Genomic DNA, 26713 nt, shown 5'->3' on the forward strand with positions numbered 1-26713 from the left:
GTATCAGAAAGAGGGGGAAAGAGGTGGGATCTTCGAAGTTCAGAACGCGTAAGAGGAGGGGTGGAAGCAATAGGGGGACAGAGGAGGGGAGACAATGGAGAGGAAGGATCTGGTGGGTCAGGTGGGAAGGGTGGGGGTAGAAGAGCTTCTCCAGAGGTTGAAGACGACGGTTGCACGGCGGAAGCATGGCCCGGAAGAGCCCAGCGATTCTGCATGGGGAAGCGTGTCAGGGAGAGACTGACTTTATTAATTTAATTGTTATGTTCATTCTCTAAATCTAATACAAAAAGATATTGAGATTCTAAGTTTCACGTGAATTATTTAAAATATATGAAATGGTATAACTTGGATATCCGCAAACAAGTAAACCACAATTTTGAAAATACAAAAAGATATTGAGATTCTAGGTTTCACGTGGTTTATTGTTTTAGGTTTTTTTTTGCGAATTGAACTGAAAATAGGCTGGATTTTTTGTGGACTAGGATCGTAATTTTACTGTATGTTAACTCTATTAGTAAGCAACAAAATTTCGTTACATATTCTATTTGTTCATTGATATTATTAGAAAAGGACCTTAGAAGTCTAATTATTATTTTATGAAGCCTGGAAAAAAAAATTTTGGTAAAAATGAAGCCTGGAAAATTATTATTTGATATATTTTTATCTAAACTTATAACTTCTGGAGCTTAGAAAATAAATCTTAAATAGAATACAATTTTTTTGGTTAAAATTCTATGTTTATTTTGGTTCCAATATGATTCAAATTTCGATTAAAAAGACTAAAAATGACTAAGGTTTAAAGTAGTATTATGGTTTAGTATTATTCAAAAATATATTATGTTATATCTGGTTAATGAGTAAATATCAAATTTATTAATGGTTTCTTTTGTCAACCTATTTCGTTTTAGTTTTCTTCTTTGTTTTTCCTCCCAGCTCGAGATTTCACTAGCTTCTTTGAAGGCGTTGATAAAAAAAACAACTTGGTCCAAATAGGTATAGTTGCTACTATGGGCCAAATGAAGCCCATTAAAAGATCCATAAGTCTGTCTTCATCTCCTCCATTTCTCTCAAGCTCGACAGTCTATCAGATGGCGTTGCGACATCTGAGTCGACCGAGAGACATCGTAAAGAGATCGACGAAGAAGTACCTCGACGAACCTCTATACCACCGTCTCTTCAAAGACGGCGGATCAGATGTAAGCGTTCGCCAGCAGCTGAATCAGTTCCTAAAGGGCACTAAGCACGTCTTCAAATGGGAAGTCGGAGATACCATCAAGAAGCTCCGAAGCCGCGGCCTTTATTACCCAGCTCTCAAGGTATCGCATTTTCGATTCTTAGGGATTGGGAACAAGTTAAGGTTTAGGGTTTAGGGTTTAAGTGTTCATTACGAACATGTTAGTAACTGGTGTTGAAGCGGATAAAGATTCTCTTGAACTAGGTGTGATCTTGATTTTCTTATTGTGAGATTCAAATGTAGAGTCTTTTTGGGTTTTTGCAGCTATCTGAAGTTATGGAACATAGAGGTATGAACAAGACGGTGAGTGATCAAGCAATCCATCTCGATCTCGTTGCCAAAGCTCGTGGAATCGCTGCTGGGGAGACTTACTTCGTCAATCTTCCGGAAACGTCTAAAACCGAGCTCACCTACGCGTCTCTTTTGAACTGCTACTGCAAGGAGTTGATGACTGAGAAAGCAGAAGGTCTTCTCAACAAGATGAAAGAGCTCAATATTACTGTTAGCTCCATGTCCTATAACAGCCTCATGACTCTTTACACAAAGACGGGACACGCCGAGAGGGTTCCGGGGATGGTTCAAGAAATGAAGGCTGAGAATGTCATGCCTGATTCTTACACGTACAATGTCTGGATGAGGGCCTTGGCTGCTACTCATGATGTTTCTGGTGTTGAGAGAGTCATCGAAGAGATGAATAGAGATGGTAGAGTTGCTCCAGATTGGACTACATACAGCAATATGGCGTCTATATACGTTGATGCGAGACTGTCTGAGAAGGCTGAGAAGGCTCTTCAAGAACTTGAGATGAAAAACACGGACAGGGATTTTAAGGCGTATCAGTTTCTTAGTACATTGTATGGACGGCTTGGGAAACTGTCTGAAGTTTATAGGATTTGGCGTTCGTTGAGGCTGGCTATACCGAAAACCTCCAATGTAGCTTATTTGAACATGATACAAGTGCTGGTGAACTTGAAAGATGTAACTGGTGCGGAGACACTGTTCAAGGAATGGCAAGCTAACTGTACTACTTATGACATCAGGGTTGTGAATGTTATGATTGGAGCTTATGCAAAAGAAGGTCTCATCGAAAAAGCAAAAGAACTCAAGGAGAAAGCTCCAAGAAGAGGAGGAAAGCCCAATGCTAAAACGTGGGAGATCTTCATGGATTACTATGTCAAGAGTTGTGAGACGGCTCAAGCACTTGAATGTATATCTAAGGCAGTTTCTATCGGCAAAGGAGATGGTGGTAAGTGGTTACCGTCGCAGGAAGCAATCAGTACTTTAATGAGCCAGTTCGAGGTAAAGAAAGATGTTAATGGAGCTGAGAATTTGTTGGAGATTTTTAAGAAGGGAACTGATGATAGTATAGGCGCAGAGATCTTTGAATCGTTGGTAAGAACATATGCAGCAGCAGGGAAGAGTCATCCTGCTATGCGCCAGCGTCTGAAGATGGAAAAGGTTGAGGTTAATGAAGCGACGCAGAAGCTTCTTGATGCATTATGTCACCAAGAGTGAGTAAGGTCTCTGTTCATCTCTCTTCTCCTTCATATTTTTTCCTTTAGGGAGGGTACTTGCATTCTTACAGCTCTGTTTCTTATTTGTAATAAGAATAGGTGATAGCGAATACGCAAATCAATCTTATGGGTCTGTTTTACATTCACATACGACCGTTTGTTTCATGTGTTTTCTGTGAATTGTTTCGAGCCTAGCTTCCATTTACAGTTAGAGAAAACAAAACTCGCTCTGTGTAATCTCCTTTTTGGGAATCTTGATACATCCAATGCCCTCATCCAGATAATTAGAAATTATCTAATTTTTCTCTTTCTCTCTCTTTTGTTTATGGTTTTTCATAACAAACTAATAGCACGCTGCACATAGAGCTTGAAGTGATCGACGGTTAATCGGCCGGAAACTAGTGATGGTCATAGCTCAAATCATAATCTATCTATTAACCCCTTAAGTATATATACAATGATGTCTATTTAAAATACGCTGGAAACTATCATCGAACATTTCAATCGATCATATATGCCCTACTATCAAAATAATCTATGGTATAAATCCGAATTTGTATAATTTGCATGCAATATTTCCGTTAATTTTGGTTATTTACCTAAACCCTATCTACCTAGGATAGGCAATCATTCTCTTGTTATAAGTACAAAACGTTTGTGTCTCAAAATAAATAATAGATAAATTATTATTAATAATAGATAAATAATAGATAAAACCTTGATAAGTAGGTTCTTCTAACTAAATTATCATTACTTGATAAGTCTCGGTTTGAGTTTTGGTCCAAATGGTTTGCACAATAGATCGTAACAGATAATCGATTCACTTTCTAGCACTAATTGGAAGGTACTCCAAACTCGGACCAGACAATGTGGTAGCCAATTCACTTTGTAGCACTAAGTGCGTTTCTCTTGAAACCGGCCGGATTAGCCAATAAAGTTTATAAAAAAAACAAAATGTTCTTTTAAACCTGAAGTGACCCTAATAAAAAAAAGAATTTTTGAGACCATAGCAAGAATTCAAATTCATTTTGGGTATTGATAATAAAAGAGGAATGGGTTACTTATCAACGAATTCCAGAAGAAATAACTGAATCAAAGTGCAGATTATTTGATTTTATTTTTAAAGATAAACTTGATTATAGAATTAATGGATGATCAGCTAGATGGCTAACAAAAGGTGTAAAGGAAATCTATAATATAATAGTACAATTCTCTTCTTCATGAGGCGACACGTCAACATTTTGGTGGATCTCACTTTTAAAAAGTGTAAAAAAGTGTCAAGCCTATGACTCGAACCCGGGCTATTGAGATATATACACCAACATTTATACCACTAAACTAAAGGACACTTTGTACATTGATGGCCGAAACTAATATATATTTATGAAGTTCGGAAACATTTACTTCTTCGGTTTTTTCTGTGGGCCAAGCCAACAAGTGTATTATGAGTTTCATTTTTAAATAATGTTCATCACGTTATATGAAAAAAACAACAATTATAGTTTTTCAATATTGTAAACTGTCTTCGTTTAACATGAATTATGGTTCTTTTCATCATTGTCTTAGACAAGTCTGAGTTACAGAGTTGCGTTGTGTGTCTGTTCGCAATCAATTTTTTCACCGGTGAACTCTTCGTCTCCCCATCTTAAATCGCTTGATCTTAAATGTTCTTGATTTGTAGCCTTTCTGTAAATCCTATATATATGATTCTCATCCTTGATGAACCCAATCTACATCTCCACCAAAACTCATTGATTCATCTTAGCTTTAACGATTTTCTATAAAATATTTCTCTGCCTCTCCAGTTCCTCTAACCGGCGTTCCCAGCATCCGTCACTCAACCTTCGAGTCTCTCCGTGTTGGTCGTAGTAGTCAGAGCATAGCCTCTAACCTCCTTGCTTGTGGGATTCCATGAACTTCAAGAAAGACAGTGCGTTTATGGCAATCATGGTTCTCTTCCTTGATGAAAAGGTAAGTTAATCTTCAATTTATCACACTTATTTAATATAATTGTTTTTAATTGATTTCCTGATTCTTTGTTAAATAATATTATTTGCAGATTCCGTGATTCATGGGTTTATTCCCGCCGGACGTGCTAATCATTACATGCCATCTTTGAAAGCCGGTTCCATTGTGAAAGTCGATCGTTTAGAGGTTGCTAGGTGCTCAAGCATGTACAAGATAATTGATCATCTATTCCTCATTCGTTTCATCTCACCAACTATTATTGATGAAGTCATCACAGGTGTTCCTGAGATCAATCTCCAATCATAATTAGACTGTTTGACAATTTCCAAGTTATTGTGAACACAAACCTAGAAATTCTAGGTATATTATCATATTGCATCTGAGTTTATAATATGTTTCGTTATCATAACTGATATTTAAACTCGCAGATGTGGTTGAGCAAATTCGTTCTGTCCAAGGCTCTGACCTTAGCAAAGAAACAACTCGATTCATTATCAGTTTCCTCATTGATCCGTAAGAAACAATGAACACACAATTTCCTTTATATTATTATCTATATTGTGCTAACATCAATAATCAAAAATATTTCCTACCCAAATTATGTGGTCGTCTATTTATCTCCCTTACTTATCAAACTAATTTTACACAAACATTTATTTTACAGCTTAAAAAAAACCACAACAACCCAAACAATCAAAACACCAAAAACTAGAATTCCAGAAAAGACGAATCATTAATGATCACCTCTTTTTTTTGTCAAAACTTAGAAATAAACTTCAAAACAAATATATCAAACCAATCACCTCAACTAAAACTCAACGACACATACGTCGAGTCAGCTAAACAAATACAAAATACACGGCCAGCTATTTAACAATTTACAAACTTACTTTCGCAATGACACATACATCGAGTCAGCTAAACAAATACAAATTACACGACCAGCTATTTAGCAATTTTCAAACTTACTTTTGCAACGAAGAAGACGAAGATGTACGACAACCAAGATTAGTGAAATTACCTAAACAAAAAAGAAGAGTAACATATTACCCATCAAATAACATATAAACAAACACAACCACAACAGGAGATACAAGAGACAATCCCGAGAGGCACAAAGGCGGCATCAACAACTCCACCTGCTCATTCCTCTTGTCTTATAAAATAGCTTACATGCCCAATGTCAACATACCAATTATGAGAAATACATATTCGTTTAAAACTCATTAAAGCCCAAATACTCAGAACTAACACTCATTTTATAGTTACTAGAGCCGGTGTCCGCGCTTCGCACGGATTACTTGTTTAATTAAAGTACCGGTAAATTAAAATTGGAAGCTTTTTGTTTCTGAAAGTGTAAGTTAAGTTTTGTTTCTTTTAGAATGTGAAGACGGTGGATGCGCGTCATCTGTTTCATTTTTTTAAACTAAAGTTAGTTTTAATAATAAATTGACGTAGGAAGCGGTAACGTAAATTTTGAAAAAGTTGACTGGTGTCGTTTGCTATCAGGCTTAGGATAGTAGTTTATTTGTCTTTTGGAAGCGTTGTATGATATCAATATCGTTTTCAAAGTAGAAGCGTGATCCAGGTGTGGATGTGAGTGATAGTTTCCCTGAAAAAGTGAACTATTTGTAAGCATTTTGTTTGACAAAAACTTTATGTTTAGTTTATTACCTTAATGTAACCATGGAATGATACTTGCGATGATTACGATTTGGTTTTTCCTGGTAGATATGCGATTTAACTCCCTGAAATTAGTCGTCTCCTTGTCCCATAAAGTTAGACGTACCAATTTGGATCTACAAAAAATTATTGTATTATATTTTTTTTAGGTGGAAATCAATTTTTATTTAATAAAATGTTAGTACCTGTCTAAACGGAATCCAATGATGATTTTTTGTATCTGTGTTGTGGTTATATAAATCACTTCCTTGGATGAGGCATATGCGGCGAACAACATCTGTGGGAATAATTTGTTTTTAGTGACCAAAATAGAGAATTTATTGGTATGTGAGATATGTATGTTTTTTTTTACCCGGGAGTAAATTGGTTGCATTTGCTAAGCTGATCAACTGGAGGTAGCGTTGGGGCCGGAAAATATATGAAGGAACCGGTGGAATGTTTTCTTGAATCATTGTAATAACTAGGTCAAAACCCGCGCTACGCCGCGGACTATCATAACACAAAATAAATTTTATGTATTATCCATACTATTTTTTCTATTTACCGTGAAACAGTTGATTGGAAATTTATAAAAAAATTGGCTTGTCCTCAACTTTACAAATGTGGTTAGAAGTATAATTTTTGTTAGTACTATATTTGTCATATTAATACAATATATTACTGAATTTCACATTTTTCAATATACAATATAATAATAATTAAACTATAATTATCTTTAATAAATAAAAGGTTGATAAAATTTATCAAACCTTATGTAAGCACATAAGAACGGGTTTTAGAAAACATGTCCACTCTTTCCAAGTTAATGTTTATATTTTCTTTTTATATTTTAGGTTCTTAAACTTAACTGTTTTTCTATATAAATTTAAGAAGATTATGATGAGCCATACTGTATTTTAGTAATTTATTTGGTGATATTTTTAGTCATTTGAATATTTCGGCTTTGTCTTAGGTTCTTGACCGTTGTAACTTTTATGAACCATCTATTAATCTACTAATATATTTTCAAATGAGTACGTCAACTTCACTCATCGAAGATCGGTCTCAATAACCACATAATGGCCTTTATTTGAAAATCGCCCAAACAATGAGAGCTTAGCTATATCCTTTTTTTCCCCGAGTTATATCATCTCGCGATTCGGAAAGATCATTCTTCTCCACATGGTTTGGCTTATCAAACTTAATTACTAATTAATGTTTTCTTCTTACGATTTTCTGTAGTTACTTTTCTCCGCTCTGTCATCGTCCTTTAGGACAGGTCTGGCAACAAATTTCAAATAAGTGATGTTTTTGTTGGTTACGGGACACCAAGGATATATGACTCCAAAAACCATAAATAAATATACAGAGTTGTCTTTCTACTTGGATAATCGCACACCTCTTGGTTGTTCATGTGACCAAATAATCGTTCATATTGTAGTTGCCTTAGCTGGCTCAGAATGTTCTGCAACAGAGAAGACATATTCGTGCATCAAGCAAAGAACATGTATGAGAATATATGTATTTCTTTGTTATACAAAAATGGAACTTACGTCTAACTGTATGATTCTACAGGTGATTGAAAGATTAATTACTTTATTCAGAGATGTCACAGTGCTTGAAAGGCCAAGATTCATTTCACATGTTACACGGTAAAGAGAAAGTGAGCTCAAAATGTAATTACCCATTGGAGAATAGAGAACTCCTTGATGTGTCACTGCGTCTTTTCTTTGTAGATTCTAGAGAATAGCACATATTTTTCTTCTTCTAGACACAGCTTCTCATCGTGACAAAAAAAAAGACAGGTTCTCAATAGACATTTTCTCAAACTTAGTCTATGATACCCCAAAGAAACAAAAACAAAACAGTTTCTCGGTGAAAGTGCAAAATAATTGTGATCTCAGTTAACAAATCTCTGAGTGAAATCTAATTGGATGGATCTCAGTTAACAAATTCTGGTATCAAAAACTTTCCAGCTTTTTCTCAACATTGTGATCATTATTCCTACACTTGTTGAAATGATAAAATCTAACAACTCACTGGTGTCATTGTTATTTTCCACCAAACTTGATATTCGGATGTACAAGAGAAGAGAAAAGTTCATCTAACAACACTATCAAGCATATTTAGGATGCACAATGATGAAATCTATCAATATCTGTTTCCCAAATTAATTTTTCTTTTTGTATCCAAAAACAAATCATATATATAAACAGGTTCCATCCAATTAGAAAAACAGGTTCTCGTCTTCGGGTATTATTACAATTATCACTCATATCAGATTTGAGATAATCTAATCGCTTTGGTTTGTCTAATTATTTTTTTATTAACCAAAACTCAAATTTTCTTGCTTCTCACCACCTTCCTTGTCTTATCTTCTCTTCTCTCCTCCTCCAGTTCTCGTATTGTTCTTGGTTCTTCCTTTATATTTTCCTCTCTGTTATTGGAAAAGACTATGCATTCGTCTTAGATCGTCATCACCACTACCTCTTGGCTCTTGGCGAGCTGATCACCACAGGATCCATCGTATCTGCTGTCCATAGAATCATCTTTGCTCTTGTTGGTGTTGTGTAACAGAACCGAGACATGGAGGATAGACGAGCGATGTCGGAGCTGCCTCTCTTCAACATCACTCGATGCTCGAATCTTCACAACCCACCAGAGACTTACACAGTTACCATCCAAGCCGTACGAAGCCACCAACGTCGAGATCCTAGCAAGAGACTTGCGCCCCAAGCATTTTCCTTCCCATTTTTAATGGATCTCTTATCACTACCACTTGTCTTGAGCCACCGTGTTACATGCATATGGAACAATTTTTTTTGAAGATGAAGGAACCTGACCGAGACGTAAGATTTGTAATCGAATTAAGAAATAAATTTTTGAGAATAGCTAGCAAGTTGACCTGTAAATTTAGATGATGTGTAAATAATGAAATGTTTTGATTGGTAGTACAAATTTTTTCATTAATTGACATGGCAATCCCACAATGATTTTAAAAGCTTATGTGTCAACTGCTGGAGAGAACCTTGTTTCATTATTGTGTTGATTGTTGTCTCATTGATATTGATTATGTATGGTTCTTTTATTAAGCATGTACCGTCGGTTATTGGGAAAAAGATTAAAATATCTAATGTGATAAATTTTACCTTCCTCGAACCGTTGGTACATTGTGTTAGACGTAGAAATAAGCACCCTTCCTTCCATTTTTTTGTTCCTGATTAGTGGTTAAAAACAATCATTTGAAATGTAGTTGGAACAATTAAAAGTAAGTATTTTGTAGACAAACTTGGATGTCGAGACAAATGAAAGTTGTTCTTAAGAAAGCATTTTTATTTGTGTGATTTGTGATGAGCCATATCCTAATGATCCTAACGATTATTGGTTACGGTCCGAGGGTGTTGCCCCAATTGTTGTGATCTTTGGCTGCATGTTCTGCACAAATAAGAATGAGAATTATTTTGTATTGCCCATTTTTAATAATTCTTATATTTTTTTGAACCATGGGTATTTGGAGGTGTTAATTTTTAATTATTTTGGTAGGTTTGATAGTAGATTTAAATTTTCATCAAATTTAATAATTAAATAACATAGAACATTGCTGGATTCACTCATTAAATTTTGTGTGTACCTTTCACTTTATTCCGTACTCCTAGCGGTCGTCCACGTTTAAGTTTCGTTGTGTTCGAATTTTATGACTCTGTTATTGGAAAGAAGAATATTTTTAATATATAAAGTTATGACTATAAAGAATACAAAAATATATTAAATAATTGTAATCTACAGAGAACTTGATAAGTCAATAGTGTGTATATAATAATTTTAATTAAGTATTAAAAACTAAGAACCTCAATTGGAATAATTAACTTGTTGTCTCTAATACATTATGATTTAAATTAACATTAGTATGTATATGTAGGTTGATGTGACCCAATGATAATCGTTGATTTTTAAACATTGTGTACCACAACTTTTGAATAAACTCATCACAAAAGATCTTTCTGCACTCATTTTTGGGTAAAATAGAAGGGTCATTTGTTATTTTAGACAGTGCAAATTTAACCAAATTATCTATATTGACGCTTGAGGTTGTATGTTTGAGGTGAGTCAATTCGGGCAAGCCCAACCTAGGGCAGCCCAAGTTCGTTAAGTCTTTGATATTTTCGAGTGTTTGGTTTATTTGAAAAATAATTTTAATGTATAGATAAATATATCTTAAAATATGAAATTTATATAAGAGAATTTTTATAAATTAATATCTCTATAAATTAATAAATTTTCAAACTCTCTACTATTATTTTCCGAATTGATTTTTCGCATTCGAGCTCTAACATGAAAAGTTTAAGCGGTTAAAAATTGTTGGTACCGTTAAAAAACATTGCACTTAGACTATTTTATTTTTATATATATATAAGTATATTTGATAACTTTAACAAAAAACTAACGACAGGATTTGTATATATATATATATATATACATTATTCATTCTCATTATGTATAGTACTATAATCATCATAAAACTACAAAATAAAAACTAACCATAATTTTGAATGTGACATCATGCAATGTTGGTTACGTAATCAATTTTTTTTTTAAACAGATGCAAAGGTTTATGAATATCATATTTTTAAAATCTTTTATAATTTAGCTCTTTAGTTTTAAGGTCTGATGTTCTACTACCCTTGAAACTAAGATGTTCTTGCTACTAAGAACCATAACTGTAACAATAAACTAGCTATCTGTATAAAAAATGATTTTATAAAACTCGTTATCTCTATATAAAAAAAAGTTGGATTATTAAAAAAATTAAAAAGTGGTAAGTTCGATTTACCTCCAACAGGTGGAGGATCATTGTTGTTTGATTTGACCATTGTGTTGTGGAAGCCAGCCCTGAAACGAAAGAAAGATTTAAAACGTGAGACAGTGTAAGAGAGAGTTCTTGAAATGTGGAAATCCAAAGATTGAGTGAGTTACGACTATAACTCGTCTCCTCCTTTCTTCTCGTTCTAATGTTTTTAGTGGAAGATGATGTGAATCTTAAGCGGAGATGAGGTTGGTAAGCGGTGTGTATCAAATATGCAATCTAATGAATTTATTTCATATATTCTGTTGATATATGTATTAATGAGAGAAAACAAAATTTTGGAAACTATCTGTAATTGTAGCCGGTGCTAATTGCCTTCATGATGCAGGAGAAGTGCTTCTTGCCTTTCTGTTATAACTGTCTAACGTGAATTAACGAGATACATTTAAAATTTGAAATTATTGTGTGAATTGAAGCAATAGAAAAAAGAACAAACAATATGATAATACGAAATCATAATTTGTTTATAAATACGTAGGATATATGAATACGTGAGAGGCTGGGCCAGTACGTGAGTTTTTTTTTCCAATTTTTTGGGCTGAACCCCAATCTGGGATGACATGGCAAATTGATTGGCCAAGAATTTTTTTGCTCATATTGCATACCTTGGAAACCCCCAAAATAGTCCCTTTTATATAATAGGATTTCTACAAGTCTTCATGTATTTGTTTTAAAGGTTTGGTAAGAGTAACAAGTTTAAAATTAAAATAAAAACATATAACAAACATAATAAGGATAATAAAAATTACTTCTTAATACACACAACTTACACAACTAAACTGGAGAAAATATCCAGAAACAAAAGGTAGTCTCAACAATTTTAATATAATTTATGTACTCTCAACACTACAAGAAAGAGATCTCCTACAAGAAACAAATTAAAAAGAGAAACAAACAATAAGTCTTAGTGACACAACAAACAACAACACGAACAATATCAATCACATTACTAACACAGTTTAGTCCTTCATAAGTGGAGAACAATGCATACACAATTCATCATCACAACTCTAACCATATAATAATAAGAAAAACTTAAAAAACAACTCAAAACGCAAAATTCACAACTACAATAACCCTAGCAAATATTGAGATGAAACAAGAACTCTGTCCACAATCCCGCGCTTGCATGGGGGCAATGCCCCTAGTTTATACTAATAAAAAAGACATTTTGAGGCTCCATAGAGCGTCCACATCAGTGAAAAAAAACTTCTTCCGAAATATGACACGTGACATTGTTATTTAGAAAATAGAAAATAAATAATAAGTAAATTTGCAAGATAAAAAAACATAAATAATAAGTAAATAAACAATATAATAAATAGAAACATTACATCAAACAATAATAAGTAAATATACAATATAATAAATAAATAATAAGCAAATATACAATATAATAAATAGAAATATTACATTAAACATCTATCATAATATTATCATTTGATATAAAATAAAAAATAGAATAAGTAATTATACAATTAAGAAATGAAAAAACAAAATTAAATATATATCTGAAAAACATAAAATAAAATAAATAATAAATGTAGATCCTAAAATCTACACTAAGTATTTGATAGTGTTTGAGATACAAAACTAGGGAAAAAAAAGATGTGGGCAACAATATCCTCAGAACGCAACAATGTAATCAGGTATGAGTTGACAAAAATGGACTCTATTCGTATGCTGAATAGCATAAAGATATCGGGAGAAGGAAGATCGTGACTGAACTCAGGATCGAGCTGCCTACGTACCCGTCAAGGGATCAAGTCTTAACGTAGTTTGATTATTATCATCTCGCGAAAGAGATGTCGGGTTTCTTTGTTAGGATTCGTTTATCGTCTCGGGATAGACATCGATTATGGATAAGAATAAGGAGTTAGGGTCCTCGTGAGAAAAATGACCAATTCAGTAAGAAAAATGACCAGTTTGTTTATTAAAGAGTAAAAATACATTTATACCCTAGGAATAACTAAATTAAACTTAGGGTTTAGAGTTAAGGGGTGAGGTTTTGAGGATATAGTTTTAAATTAAAAAAATATTATGATTTAAAAAAATAAAAAGAGACTATTTTGGTCATTTTACTTACTGAAAGCTATTTTGTGATAAAACCTTTAAAAAAATCTATTTTAAAGAGTTGTCCTACAATATAAGAAAAATTAAATAATAAGTAAATATAAAATATAAAAATGTAAAACTATATCAAACATCTATCTGAAAAATGTATAGTTTTTTTTATTTTTTCTAAGGAAATATGTATTCACACAAACATTTACTTCAGAATTTTGTTGGTGTTATACAACGTCCAAAATAATAGCTATATAGTTAACATTTGAAAATTAAAATAGCTCTGGCATAGCGCGGGTTAACTCCTAGTTCTTATTAAAGATATAGCATCTTATATATTAAAACAGAAGTCATGACTTCTTTTCATGTGTGATTTTTTTAGTTTGGACCATTCCTAGAAAATATCATATTTTACATAAGTTCATTATTATATCTTTTAATATCTTTATCTTTTTATTTGAAATACAAATGAATATATTTAAAATGTTCTAACAAAATCTTTTTAAAATCTTTTTAGAATCTTTTTAAATTTACTTTCAAAAATTAGTTAGTTTTAATTTAAATTATCATAAAATATCATTAGAAATTAAATTGAATATAGTTTTGGTTTATAAACGAAAATTTAAATAAAATGAAATTAATTAATTTCAAAAATACATTTACTAATAATTTTTAAAGATTTTGTTAGAAATAAATATTTATTTTTATTTTAATTTTTTTCAAATTTGTTTTCTAATAAAATAAAAATCATAATTTTTTGATGAGTGATATTTTTATTTGGACCATCATTTAAATTTTATATTAAATGTATATCACTAATGCTAATATACATAATATTTTTAACTACTTTAATCATAATATCTTTTAATTTAAAAAAACAAATTCTAACAAATCTCTTGAAAAAGATTATAATAAGATCTTAATTGTCATAAATTGAATATAAATATTTTCAACTAATTTCGTAATTAGTAATGAAATGTTACTAAAAGAATAAAATTATATTCTATTTTATCAATTTTATAATTATATCTATTATTTTAAAATAAAAATGTTATATTGAACAAAATATGATAAAATTATTTTAAATTGATAAGTTAACATATTTTATTTTCATAAATATAAAATATTTATGCTAAAAATATAATATGTTGGTAGAACGGGTTAATATTAGTAAACTATATAATACATATATAAAAATTTAACTTATCTTAAACTTTTTAATTTACAATAATTTATTATATTAAATTAATAAACATTAAAAAATTACTAAAAAAATCTAGCGATTTGAATTACGGATCATGATTATAATAAATTAAATACAAAATTGTTTTCATATATGTTGTTTCATGCATTAAAAATTTTAGTTTAGTAATCAAACGCAAATTCAATAAGACAATATATAATAAGCAACATATATATGTGATGATTTTAATTTATAGTATGAAACTATAAAATTATTATATTTGGCATAATTATACAAACATTTAAAAATATGTGAGTAACATTAAAAATATATAATAATTATGTAAAACAAATATTTATATATATAGATATGAAAATATATACCTGCACGGTTGTGCGGGTGGAAATCTAGTTAGCACTCACAACGTCTGACATGTATAGTAACATTGCACGTTTCTCATGGAGCTCAAATCCAAGGCGAAGTGGAAGAAACTTTGTAGTCCAAAAGATGAAGGCAGCAATGGATTCAGATTAATTCATGAATTTAATCTAGCTTTACTAGAAAATCAATTATGGAGGTTGATACAATTTCCATATTCTTTTCTTGCAAGAGTTCTCCGTGGAAAGTATCATTGACTATGCTCGCCTTTGCGGACAGCATAACATGAATCTTTTCTCTATGTCTGGACGAGTTTGATGGCATGAAAAAACACAATTGTCTCTAGGCATTATACATAAGCTGAATTCGGGTTACCATGTGCGAGTTTAGGAAGATACTTGGATCCCTACAATATCTGCTAGGCCAACTCGACTAGCGGCACCTATGGTTCATCCAAGAATGAATTTGTTCATGGTTCGCTAAAAGAGTGGAATGTCGACATGTTAGAAAACTTGGTGGCTCACGAAGATATACCACTTATTTGGAGTTTGTCCATAAGCCAATCCAATAGAGATAACAAATATAGTTTGAGTTATACCAAAAATGACATGTACACAGTTAAATCAGAATATTGGGTCACACAAAATATTCTTTGTTAGACACTTGATTTAATGGTAAAACAAGATACTACAGTTTTGATATGAAATATTTTTTTTTGGCGAGAAAACTTGTTACTTTTTTGGCGTAGTGCTTCTTTCATTCTACTTCCTATTCGTATATTGTATTAGTCTAGAAAGTTTCCAAATGGTGACATGGGGAATTAAGTGGAATAGTCAAATTCCTACTCATTCCTTAAAAAGTAAACTATATATGGAGAATTTTCACTGCGTTTGAATTCTTGTCATTCGTTGAATTTTAAAGAACTATAAAATAAAAACATTCTTTATCAAAATTGATATGAACAAAATAAACAAATATTTATTTTCATTTTTTTTATTTTGTTCCTATTTATTCATTTCCTACTCATTTCTATTTTTATTTTAATGGTTACCAGTAAATTGATCGACTCATTTTTGGTGTAAATTTGTCTCTGTGAAAAAGTTCTATTTTTATGGTTTTGGTAAGAATAATCTAGTTTTATAATAAATAATTCATGTGTATACCTTTACTCTACTAAGTTTACTCGAGATAAATATAACTTTAAAGATATGTAACCCACATTTGGTCCAATTATTTTTGGATGGATAAAAACCCGACCCGTCATTTATGGTTTTGGATAAATCCATTTGTCCACTTTAACATCTTACTTACTAGAGTATGATTTAAAACCTATAAGTAACTAGGGGTTGGCCCGCCCTACGGGCGGGTGAGTTTACAATAAAAGTATTTAATTTTTTAATGTTATAAAACATTTAAAAATGATAAATATATTTTTTAATTTAAAATTATATTGTAAATTTTATTAAAATTTGTTGGTTCGAGTTGAAAGAATCACTAATGAATTTTTAGTGTACATAAAACTATTAAATAAAAAAATTAAGGAAAATGTAATGATTTATATTTGTTCTTTTGATTTTTATTTCACTTAAAACAACTGATACATTTTTCTAAGAGTTTCAAATTTTAATATTTACACTAATTATTTCACACGATATTAATTAATCCATTTCCAAGATAAATAAATTGAAAATATAATGTAATGTAATAAAATTATAAAAAATATATTTTAAAGTACTATATAAATCGTTTCAATAAAGCCATAGATGATAATTTGTATATTTTATTTAACAAAAAAATAAAGTTTTAATTATTTTTAAGATTTTATTAATTATCTTTTGTAAATTATTTTAGAATTTGTTGAACTTTGTCTTAATTGACAATATTTTAAATTGAAGTTTACTTGATTTTCATACCACATTATATCATATAATTTATTTCAAAAAAAATAGAATGAACCAAATCGTATTTAACCAAAATAACTTAAATGTAGTGTAACCATTAATATTTTGAAAATTAAGATGAATCTAACCTTATACAAATACTTTCTGTAAAACAAAAAAATTTCCAAAGACTAAACCAAAAGAAATAGTTCAATCCTTTAATTTTTTTTGTGTTGGCTGTTTTGGTGTTTTTGTTTGTTTGGATCATTTTTTACGTGCTAGTATTAGTACGATGTTGGTAAAAAAAATATTAGTATGATGCTGTTGGGGATCTAGAAAGTTGAATTGTAGGGATGCTTTAGGAAGAATTTTTAATGTCTTATATTTTTTAAGTTTGTTTGTTATAATCTAAAGTGAAATAAATATTTTTTATATTTCTAGAACTGAAGCTATAAAAAACGTGATCGGTAACTTTATAACAGCTCCTGCGACGAAAAAAATATAATGTGAACTTAAGCTTGTAAGAAATAGAAGGGTTATAAGGTAGATCACTTGAGTAACTACTCTGTGCGAGCCTTCTTGAGTGGGCAACCAGCTCCTGGAAGCTGTTGTTCCTCTGCAATGATCCTGACAGAATTGAGCTCACCACTTGCTGTTCTGCTGCAGATGGACCCCTGGGGTTCATGTGGAGGTCATTACGTCAAATGTTCTGGTCAGTGGCAAAGCATGCTCAGGAAAATCCAGAACTCAGACCAAGCATATGCACAACTCTGATCATTTAAGCTTTTGAGCTGTTGTACAAACCTGAAGAGCAAGTAACATTTTCTCTTCTTCTTCTGTGTAGGCTTCTGATCTTCTCAGACATCCTCTGCTTCAGGCAATTGCAGGAAACTTATATCGTCACCATGCAAATCGTCATCAGGATAGTTGTGCCCACCCTGTGAATGATTTTTTTTATGAAGTACAACGCTTCATGTATGTAAGGAGGAGTATAAATTTCAAAATATGATTTACATGAATCGCAAATGTTGCTGTGAGGGGACGCTGATGCGGTCAAAGATACGTGTAACAGTGAAGGTCTGATGCTAACTCAGTTAGCTCCAACTGGAAAGTGAACGTTCTGCCAACAATATTTTGCAGAAATTGTGGAACCTCGGCCCCTACAGTCTCCCACACCAACACCCTGCAAAAAGAAAATGTCTGTCAAGGCATGTTTCTTGATAAATAAAGTCTAGGCGATAAGATGTGGCCACTCAAGCATACCATAAGTTCACTGATTTCCGCCGCATGCACATTAGTCAACCATGAAATTTTGGCATAGAAAACAACAAACACTGCAGACTCTGTACCATCTAAAATGCACAGCTCCACACGATATCTTCAAGTTTTAAATGTTGCAAATGTCTTAACAGGATATGTTGGTTGGCTTAAATGGTTTGTGCGATGTACACAAAATGTAGTTAATGGTCTGCTTACCTGACAACACCAGCAGAGGTTAAGTCACTACATGCAGGAAGAGATCCCATTAGAGCAGGATATGTAGCACCAGCCACTGCCCGTTTCAATCAACTCACCTTTTTCCGGTGCACAAAATTCGGTAACCTGTGATGCAAGGAAGTGAGGGACATTGGTAATGAGACATATGCTAGAAGAAACAGTTAGGGATTTAACATGTGGGGTCGAGTTAACCACGTATGCGTTAAGCTCAAAGACCGTCACAACTTCAATTTTCTTCACACCTTCATAATTGGTGGAACTTGTGGAGCAGATCACGTCACCAACACCCAAACTACACATATAATTTTTATTTTGTGTTTTAATTGTGGTCTTTGAATAAATAAGATATAACTTTCTTATTGACGATCGAAAGACTTACTCGGATGAAGGTCTCACTTGCGTTTGTCTTTGTCTAAATAGAAATGAGTGCCAGAGGTTGTATTCAGTAAGAGACGGCCTGGAAGATTAACAAAGATGGTTACATATCACTATGGAACTGTAAACTTCTTTTAAAGATGAAGTTCAAGATAGCTACCTCCGACGAATTTTGGATTAATGCTGGTGGCTACGATCACCTTAGGCTCGACGCCAAAAGATATCATTGAGGGAATATAGGAGACAAACCTGCTCATCAGCTTATGAGAAGGAACTGAAAGATCTAGAATTTATCACCAAGTAAATTAGAAGAGACAAACCTTTGCATTAAGGAGGAGCATGTCAAACCCTCTCTTCCATCCTCATTGTAATCTCCACCATTAACCTCTGGCACTGACTTGTCGAATTTCTCATCTTCCTCTTTAAAATTACAACAAATCAGTGATTGGTGAACGACCAATCTATAAATAACCACTTGATTGAAACATAGTTTACCAATTTTTTGTTGCAAGGTTTCAGGTTCTTCTCGTAGTCAACCCTTGCGCTTTTTAGCCTTAGCAACATGAGGTCCTTTCTCCAGAATTATTGTGGAATTCAAGTATTGTATTTAGTTTAGAACATTAAAACTGAGATAAAGTACATACAACATCTGTAGGAATTTCTACTTGTCTCCAGAAGCTTTTCAAACTTGTTTATCCATACAAATTTAAAGTTAGTATGCCTTTGAAGATGAACCTAAGGTACAAAATAACTTTGAAGGTGAGAAGGAGACACTCACAGCAGCAACAGATTTGTTCTTGGGAAGCTTTTTCTTGAAAGTCTCACGGGAATCTTCACTTTAGATCATAAAAAGACAGCGTCAATATTTACACATAAAATTGAGCTAGAAAAAATAATGGAAAACCAAGAAAAATCCATCATAATCAAATTAAAAAGGGGAATAAGCGCAACAGGTTTAGTATGTTCACGTAACCATTGTCAAATACTTTCGACATCACAATAACAATCAAAGGATTCTACCCATCTAACCTGTAACAGATTTCACAGTTTCCAGATGAAGAACTTTTGTACAGAGGAGTTAAAAGTTTAATACTTTATCGAAAAATAAGTTAAAAGTTTAATCCCTAGAAACTACTGATCAGGAAAAAAATTGAATAACTGAAAGGCCATGATTACATGAAAACGAACCTTTGCAGCCGCTTTACTACGGCATGTTCACTTTGCAATATTACCTACAGAGATCGGAATGCAATATTGAGAGGAAGAGCTTTATTGATTGAGGAGGTGGTGGGGAAGATGAACTTTTAAAAGCACATACTGAGAGAATTTGAATCGATAAGTAACTTAGTCACTTGGAAACTGGGAGAGACGTTTCAAGTTAAGCAGCTTTGTCGGATTGATTTTGGTTTTTTAGATTTTGTGGAAAAAAAAATGAAGCCCACTATAAATAAAAGAAAAACTTGAAGCCCATACATAATTGTGTCTGATGTGTAAAACCGAAATGTGTTGATTGGATGATTATTTTTGATGACGTGGATAGCTTAATAATTCAGCATATTTGGCTTTTAGTAGTGTTAGATGTGTTTATAGCGGCTATCCATTACTATTTTATATATTTTAAAGAATTCATGTGAAGATCCTTAAATTTCAATAATTTTTTTTTGTATTTTCAAAATCATGGTTTGGCAGGAAATTCGTTTTAGAATTTTGGCCAAAAAATATGATATTATGGTTTTTGCTAGGAAAACTTGTTTTGACGAAAATTTAGTTTTTTTTTTTTACAATTTTGACAAAAAAAATAATTTTACGGTATGACGGAAAACAAAACTTTGTGATTTTTTAAGGAGGATTTTGCGGTTTTGGTCAGAAAACATGATTGTGCAATTATGTGAAAATTTGGATTTTTGCGGTTATGTGAAAGAAAAAATAATTTTGGTGGGAAATTCCTTTTTGGCAAAAACTTTGATTTTTCTCAAAAATTCATTTTGGTGAGAACATTCATTTTTAATCAAAACAAAATTTTATGGTTTTGACCGAAACTTGTGGTTTTGATAGAAGAGCATAATTGTGTGGTTTTATCCGGAAAAAACACACTGATTTTAAATTGTTGGTGAAGAACCTAATTTTGTATAATAAATAATCTATGTGTACACCTACTAATTTATCCAACAAAATATAACTTTAAAGATATGTAACCGATTTGTCAACCGAAATTTGGCCTAAATAATACTTACAATACCATGTGGTTTGGGTCGAAGCTCATAATTTCTCTAGACTCGAAACCACAACAAGTACTATTAGTTTTGTCCCAGCTGTTAACTTTTGGCACAGTGGTCAGAGTCTTTTCTAGTTGAGCTAAAGACCTTTGTAGCAGAGCCGGTCTTGACAATTATAGGGCTAGAAGCAGTATATAAAAATGTGGCCTATACATATTAACTGATTTTAATTATTTTAAAAATTACAAAAGATGGTATCGAACCGTCGACCTACTATCAGTGTAACGACCACTCTACTACTAATACTACTGAGACATGTTTGTCAAAATGTTGCCGGTAAAATACATAATCTTCTGGCGGCTAGAAGCACATGCTTCTCTCGCTTCCGTTAAGGGCCGGCTCTGCTTTGTAGTCATGAAAAATGTTTATTCGAGCATTTTGTTCTTTGTGTGGGTATTTATATTAGCTAAGTTTCTCTTTTTAACTATAAATTATTATAGTAAAAACCGCGGTTGTTAAAATTTGATCATTTAATTTGATATTCAATATAATATATTTTGGTGAGTTTTGTAGTTACTCTATTTTCAAGAAAAATCTCTTCAACGTAAACCTCTTCTTAGTAAAAGAAAACATCTTCTTTTTTTCGGTGTTTAAAGATTTAAGTGGATTTAGGATTGTCGGTATGGTTCCTCTTCTTTTTACACTCCAAAGCTTATTTCTTTCTTTTTCGTTTTTACACAGTAATATGAATCTGTTTATGAATTTTATCATGGTTTGGGCATTCAATTCAAAGAAGATTCACAAAACCAAGATGAGTAATTGAGGTGTGTTGAAGGGTTTGTTTACGTTTTAGATCTGATTAGGTTTATTTTATATTTGGACATGGACGATCCATCGTTAGCCTACCCATTTGACAACCTTACAGGCAAAGCGTGACCTATCAGTTAGCTCTAATCTTATTTTTGTTCCAAACTAAACTAAGAAAACAAGGAGATCATCTCTCTAGTGCGTGTCCATGCCCAACTTATGGCTATATTTATAACATGGATTAAAAAATGAAAAATTCCGGTTATAACAACAATATTATAGTTAGGGATGAGAGATCATACACCAATGCATGACAGACCTATACATTGAAACATGAAAGAAAGAACTCTCTCTCTAAGGCTTATGGTCAGCAGCAGGTCTATTATAAACAATAGAATATATTACATATAAATTTGAATAACATATGTCAGAGTACCTAATTTAACATATAAATTAGTTTGGTTTAAATATTTGGATAGAGTTAATAACTATTTAAGTATTTTTGGAGTTTTGAGTATATTATAACTATTTTAGATATTTACATTTAATTATTTGTATATATTTTCAAGTATTTAAATGAATTTTAAAATATCATATATATTCTGGATGTTTTTATATATATTAAAACTAAAAATAATTAATATATATATAAGTATATAAATATATTTTGGATACCCAAAATACTTCAGTTCGGATCGGATTAGATTTCAGTTCTTCAAATACCTAAATTTTGAATAATTTGGATATTTAATCAATTTGGGTTCCGATTTGGTACTACTTATTCGGATTAAAATCGGTTCGGTTCTTCGAATTCAAGTTTTTTGCTCAACTTTAAATAGTGACATAAAAAACAAATAGCATCGTATTTTTTTTAAATACATCTCAAAATCTGGTATATCTTTATATATAAAGAAGAGATTGTTTCTCTCATGTGAGGACACGTCGGATGACAGGGTGGAAATAGGAGCTCTATGGTGTAGACACGTCGGATCCGCACCGTTTCATTAAACCTTTGCAGTGGGCTTCGTTACACGCTTCTTCTGCGGCCCATCAACCACAAGCATATACGGAACCCTAATCAATCGATACGTTTTCCTTCGTGTTCTTCGTGCGTCAAGGAGCTGACACGTGTCAAGTGATACGCCCCATTTCATTTTTTTTCTTTTTCGGTCCAATGACGTCTTCTCTCTATCTCTCACACCGTTGACTTCACACCTCCTCTGCAAACCCCATGGAAACGCTTCCTTTCAACTTCACACCATGTAATTACTTTTCTCAATTATGGCCTTTATTCCAGGAGCGCCACTACGTCTAATTAATTTTGATTTTTCACCTCCTATGTTATTCAGATTTTCTGATCCTATAAATAGATATGAAGACAATAACAATTCCCATTGCTTCATCCATTAAATTGTTTTTTTTTTTACCTTAATTCCCATCTGCTGCAGGCGATAGAAATGAAGTGGTGTGCTCGAATCGAGAATAGCAGTAGAGAAGAATCAGAAAGCCAGTGGAGATGCAGAGAAATCCACCATTTTCATTATTGCGGCAAAGATTCACCGGAGATATAACCGTGGAATCCTCAAGGTCTCCATTTGTGACTCTCTTAGGTTTTCTTTGAGATAGATGAATCACCGGATAACCATGGATTCTGGCCAGAAGCTTGATGTGATTCATTCTCGGTGCATATGAAGTATAAACGGCAACGAAGCAAAGAGATATGAGCATCGGGGGATTCAAGGGTGAGGTGGGTTTCAATTAGTGAAGGGAACAGCCAGAGGATGAGACATGAGCCATAGTCATTCCGGAGATAAACGTCTTGCCGTGGTGGAGCGTTAACGTATAGATCTGAAGGAGAGGCCAAGCGAAGCTTTTCTTTAGTCGATAGAATCAAAGTCTTTTGTCTTGGTATATGAGGGGATTGTAAGAGTTGACTAGACTAAATCAGTAGGCCAGATATGGGCCTTTGTCATTACAGTGAAGAATATAGTAAAACAATTGGGTTGGTAATGGGTTGAGCCATGTTTTAACAAGAATGTAAAAAATTGAAGAATTATATCGGTTTCTCATTACAAACATTTGATTTATTTGGATTTACATATGATCTGTAATGTTTTTTTTTATCAAGAATTGAAGTTGACTACAACAAGAAACAATGGCAACTGGTAAGTGACCAAAAAAATGAACCGATTAGATTTTTCATTTTATATTTTTGTTTGCGTAAGTTTAATGAAACTAAAAAAAAACAATATTTTCATACCTTTTTATTTGTAATATATCATACCTTTTTCTTATGATAATTTTATGTTTTCTTATTTTCTTTTATAAAACAAACAAATATAACATTTTAAAATAACTAACGACTGGATGCAAACCTCTTTGAATGTGAATGTAAAGTAAAAAAAAATAAGTTGAATCAGTCCGGACAATTGTTTATGACACAAAGACAAAATTAAGAAAAACAATATTTACACCAACAATAAAAAAGTTGAGCAAACATTTAAGAATTTGTATACCATTTCAATCATGAAAATCGTGTCATGCTAATATAAACTTATAATCTCTAACAAGACTAATAAAAAATAAAAAAATAATTTTTTTTAGTTAGGCATATGCGAAGATGATATAAAAATGTGTTTTCATTATAAAAACATAACAAAATATAAAAATAATAACTAAGATATTATAATGTCATAAAATATATTTGACAACAAACAAAATAAAAACAGAAACAAGTTAGAAAAATAAACGAACATCAAACGTTAAGTAAAATCAATATAATATCCATCATCACTTAAAATTTTATAAAAGATAAAAATCATTATTATACACATCCCATGCAAATAAAAATCTAGATACAAACCATAAAAACATAAAAAAAAATAAAAACATAGATAACAATTAAAGTATATCCCGCCCGTAGGACGGACCTACCTAGTATGTTATAATATAGAGAATCGTTGCATTGACTTAAAATTGTTAATTATTAGACACTAAATTATTGATATTAACATCCCATCAACTATAATGTATAAATGTATATATAAGTTAAATAGTATAATATAAGGAATCATCGCATTGACTTCAATAGAAAATGGACTTGACTTTGGTAATAGCTGTAAAAAAAGAGACTTTGGAAATTTCAGGCGGACGACAAGTTATGATATCAATCATGGCGTCATCGTGGATTACGTAAAAGCGGTAACCAATACATGTTATGCTATGTTTTGTTACATAACCCAAAATCAATTCTCAGTTGCTCATCCCTATTTTTGTTTATAAATACAACACCACAAATTCACAAAAGAGGCACAACACAAGTTCTCGAAGTCACTTCGGCGGAGCAAAAAATGGCACCACCGCATTTTCTACTTGTAACGCTTCCAGCGCAAGGTCACGTGAACCCATCCCTCCGTTTCGCTCATCGACTCATCAGAACCACCGGTGCACGTGTCACTTTAGCCACATGTCACTCCGTCTTCCATTGCTCTAATATCCAAAGCCACGACAACGTGTACAATCTCTCTCTCCTTACCTTCTCCGATGGGTTCGACGACGGGGTCATCTCCAACACCGAAGACGTCCAAAACAGGCTGCTGAATCTCGAACGTAACGGCGATAAAACGCTGTCGGAGTTCATAGAAGCTAATAAAAACGGATACTCTCCCGTGGCTTGCGTGATCTACACGATTCTTCCTAGTTGGGTTCCAAGATTAGCACGTAGGTTTCACCTTCCTTCTGTTCTCCTATGGATCCAACCCGCTTTGGCGTTCAACGTTTATTACAATCACTCAACGGGACATAACTCCGGTTTTGAGTTCCCGAATCTCCCCACTCTCGAAACCCGCGATCTTCCTTCGTTCCTCTCACCTTCCAACACTAGCAACAACATCGCACAAGAAGTGTATCTAGAGTTGATGGAGTTTCTCAAAGAAGAACCCAACGTGAAAGTTCTCGTCAACACATTTGATTCGCTCGAGACAGAGGCCTTAACCGCTGTCCGGGATATCGAAATGGTGGCGGTTGGGCCTTTACTTCCACCAGATATGTTCACAAGAAGCGAACCAGTTAAAGATCAAAGTAGTTATACACTTTGGCTAGACTCGAGAACAGAGTCCTCTGTTATTTACGTTTCTTTTGGAACAATGGTTGAGTTGTCCAAGAAACAGATAGAGGAACTAGCTAGAGCTCTCATTGAATGTAAAAGGCCGTTTTTGTGGGTTATAACTGATAAAGTAAACAGAGAAGCGAAAATAAAAGGAGAGAACGAGACAGAGATTGAGAAGATAGCTGGTTTAAGACACGAGCTCGATGAGGTTGGTATGATTGTGTCTTGGTGCTCACAGGTGGAGGTTTTAAGACATAGAGCTGTTGGTTGCTTTTTGAGTCATTGTGGGTGGAGTTCAACACTTGAGAGTTTGGTTCTCGGCGTTCCTGTGGTGGCGTTTCCTATGTGGTCGGATCAACCGACAAACGCCAAGCTTCTGGAGGATTTGTGGAGGACAGGTGTGAGGGTGAGAGAGAACGAGGATGGATTGGTGGTGAGAGGAGAGATAAGACGGTGTTTGGAAGCAGTGATGGAGGAGAAGTCGGTGGAGCTGAGGGAAAACGGTGAGGCATGGAAGCGTTTAGCGGTTGAAGCGGGTAGAGAAAAAGGGTCATCAGATAAGAACATGGAGGCTTTTGTGGAGACTCTGTTCAGTGGAGCAGAGGAGGTTAAAGATAAAAATGAGTGTTTGGAGAAATCTAACTTGCTCTGTTAGTTGAAAACTGTTTTTAACCTTGTCCCTTTGTTTATCAATTTTTCATTATAAAGTAAAGAACTGCATTTATCTATGTCGTGAATGAATTCTCATGAAAACAAGTGTTATAAATGGCGACGAGTTAAAGTTTCAAAAAAACAAGTGTTATAAATGTATTGCACAATAGTTTATTTTATATGGATATAGATATGAAAGACATACTTTAAATAACGTTTCTTTTTTTTAATCCACATATTCTAATTAACATCTATCTACATAGAGACCTAAGTCTCAAGACATTATTTAGCAAAAAAAAAAAAAAAAGTATC

The 26713-nt window shown here is 32.8% G+C and overlaps 2 protein-coding genes and 2 long non-coding RNA genes across 4 annotated transcripts; 2 read left to right on the forward strand and 2 right to left on the reverse strand.

The window, feature by feature from the left end:
• The first annotated feature begins 1054 nt into the window (after positions 1-1054).
• Positions 1055-2928, forward strand: LOC106449789 (pentatricopeptide repeat-containing protein At1g60770-like). The gene is made up of 2 exons (XM_048736032.1): positions 1055-1316; positions 1499-2928. Exons 1-2 carry the CDS (start codon positions 1089-1091, stop codon positions 2747-2749), a joined length of 1479 nt encoding a protein of 492 aa, XP_048591989.1. The 5' UTR covers positions 1055-1088; the 3' UTR covers positions 2750-2928.
• A 14233-nt stretch (positions 2929-17161) lies between these two features.
• On the reverse strand, positions 17162-19008 carry LOC125576296. The gene is made up of 5 exons (XR_007314715.1): positions 18624-19008; positions 18437-18536; positions 18224-18349; positions 17762-18125; positions 17162-17685 (listed from the first exon to the last, which is right to left on the reverse strand). It is a non-coding gene; the product is annotated as an uncharacterized LOC125576296 (long non-coding RNA).
• A 3436-nt stretch (positions 19009-22444) lies between these two features.
• Positions 22445-23278, reverse strand: LOC125576298. The gene is made up of 2 exons (XR_007314716.1): positions 23070-23278; positions 22445-22862 (listed from the first exon to the last, which is right to left on the reverse strand). It is a non-coding gene; the product is annotated as an uncharacterized LOC125576298 (long non-coding RNA).
• A 1429-nt stretch (positions 23279-24707) lies between these two features.
• Positions 24708-26436, forward strand: LOC106422490 (UDP-glycosyltransferase 75B2-like). The gene has a single exon (XM_048736040.1). The coding sequence runs from the start codon at positions 24855-24857 to the stop codon at positions 26403-26405; it is 1551 nt and encodes a 516-aa protein (XP_048591997.1). The 5' UTR covers positions 24708-24854; the 3' UTR covers positions 26406-26436.
• Positions 26437-26713: the final 277 nt, after the last annotated feature.

Source organism: Brassica napus, chromosome A1 (assembly GCF_020379485.1).
Source record: "Brassica napus cultivar Da-Ae chromosome A1, Da-Ae, whole genome shotgun sequence".
NCBI classification, from domain to species: domain Eukaryota; kingdom Viridiplantae; phylum Streptophyta; class Magnoliopsida; order Brassicales; family Brassicaceae; genus Brassica; species Brassica napus.

Excerpts from the sequence above, each read along its gene's own strand:
- LOC106449789 (XM_048736032.1), top strand. The coding sequence starts at position 1,089 with ATGGCGTTGCGACATCTGAGTCGACCGAGAGACATCGTAAAGAGATCG. Across the intron at positions 1,317-1,498 it reads TTTATTACCCAGCTCTCAAG|CTATCTGAAGTTATGGAACA; the intron begins GTATCGCATTTT and ends GGGTTTTTGCAG.
- LOC106422490 (XM_048736040.1), top strand. The coding sequence starts at position 24,855 with ATGTTATGCTATGTTTTGTTACATAACCCAAAATCAATTCTCAGTTGC.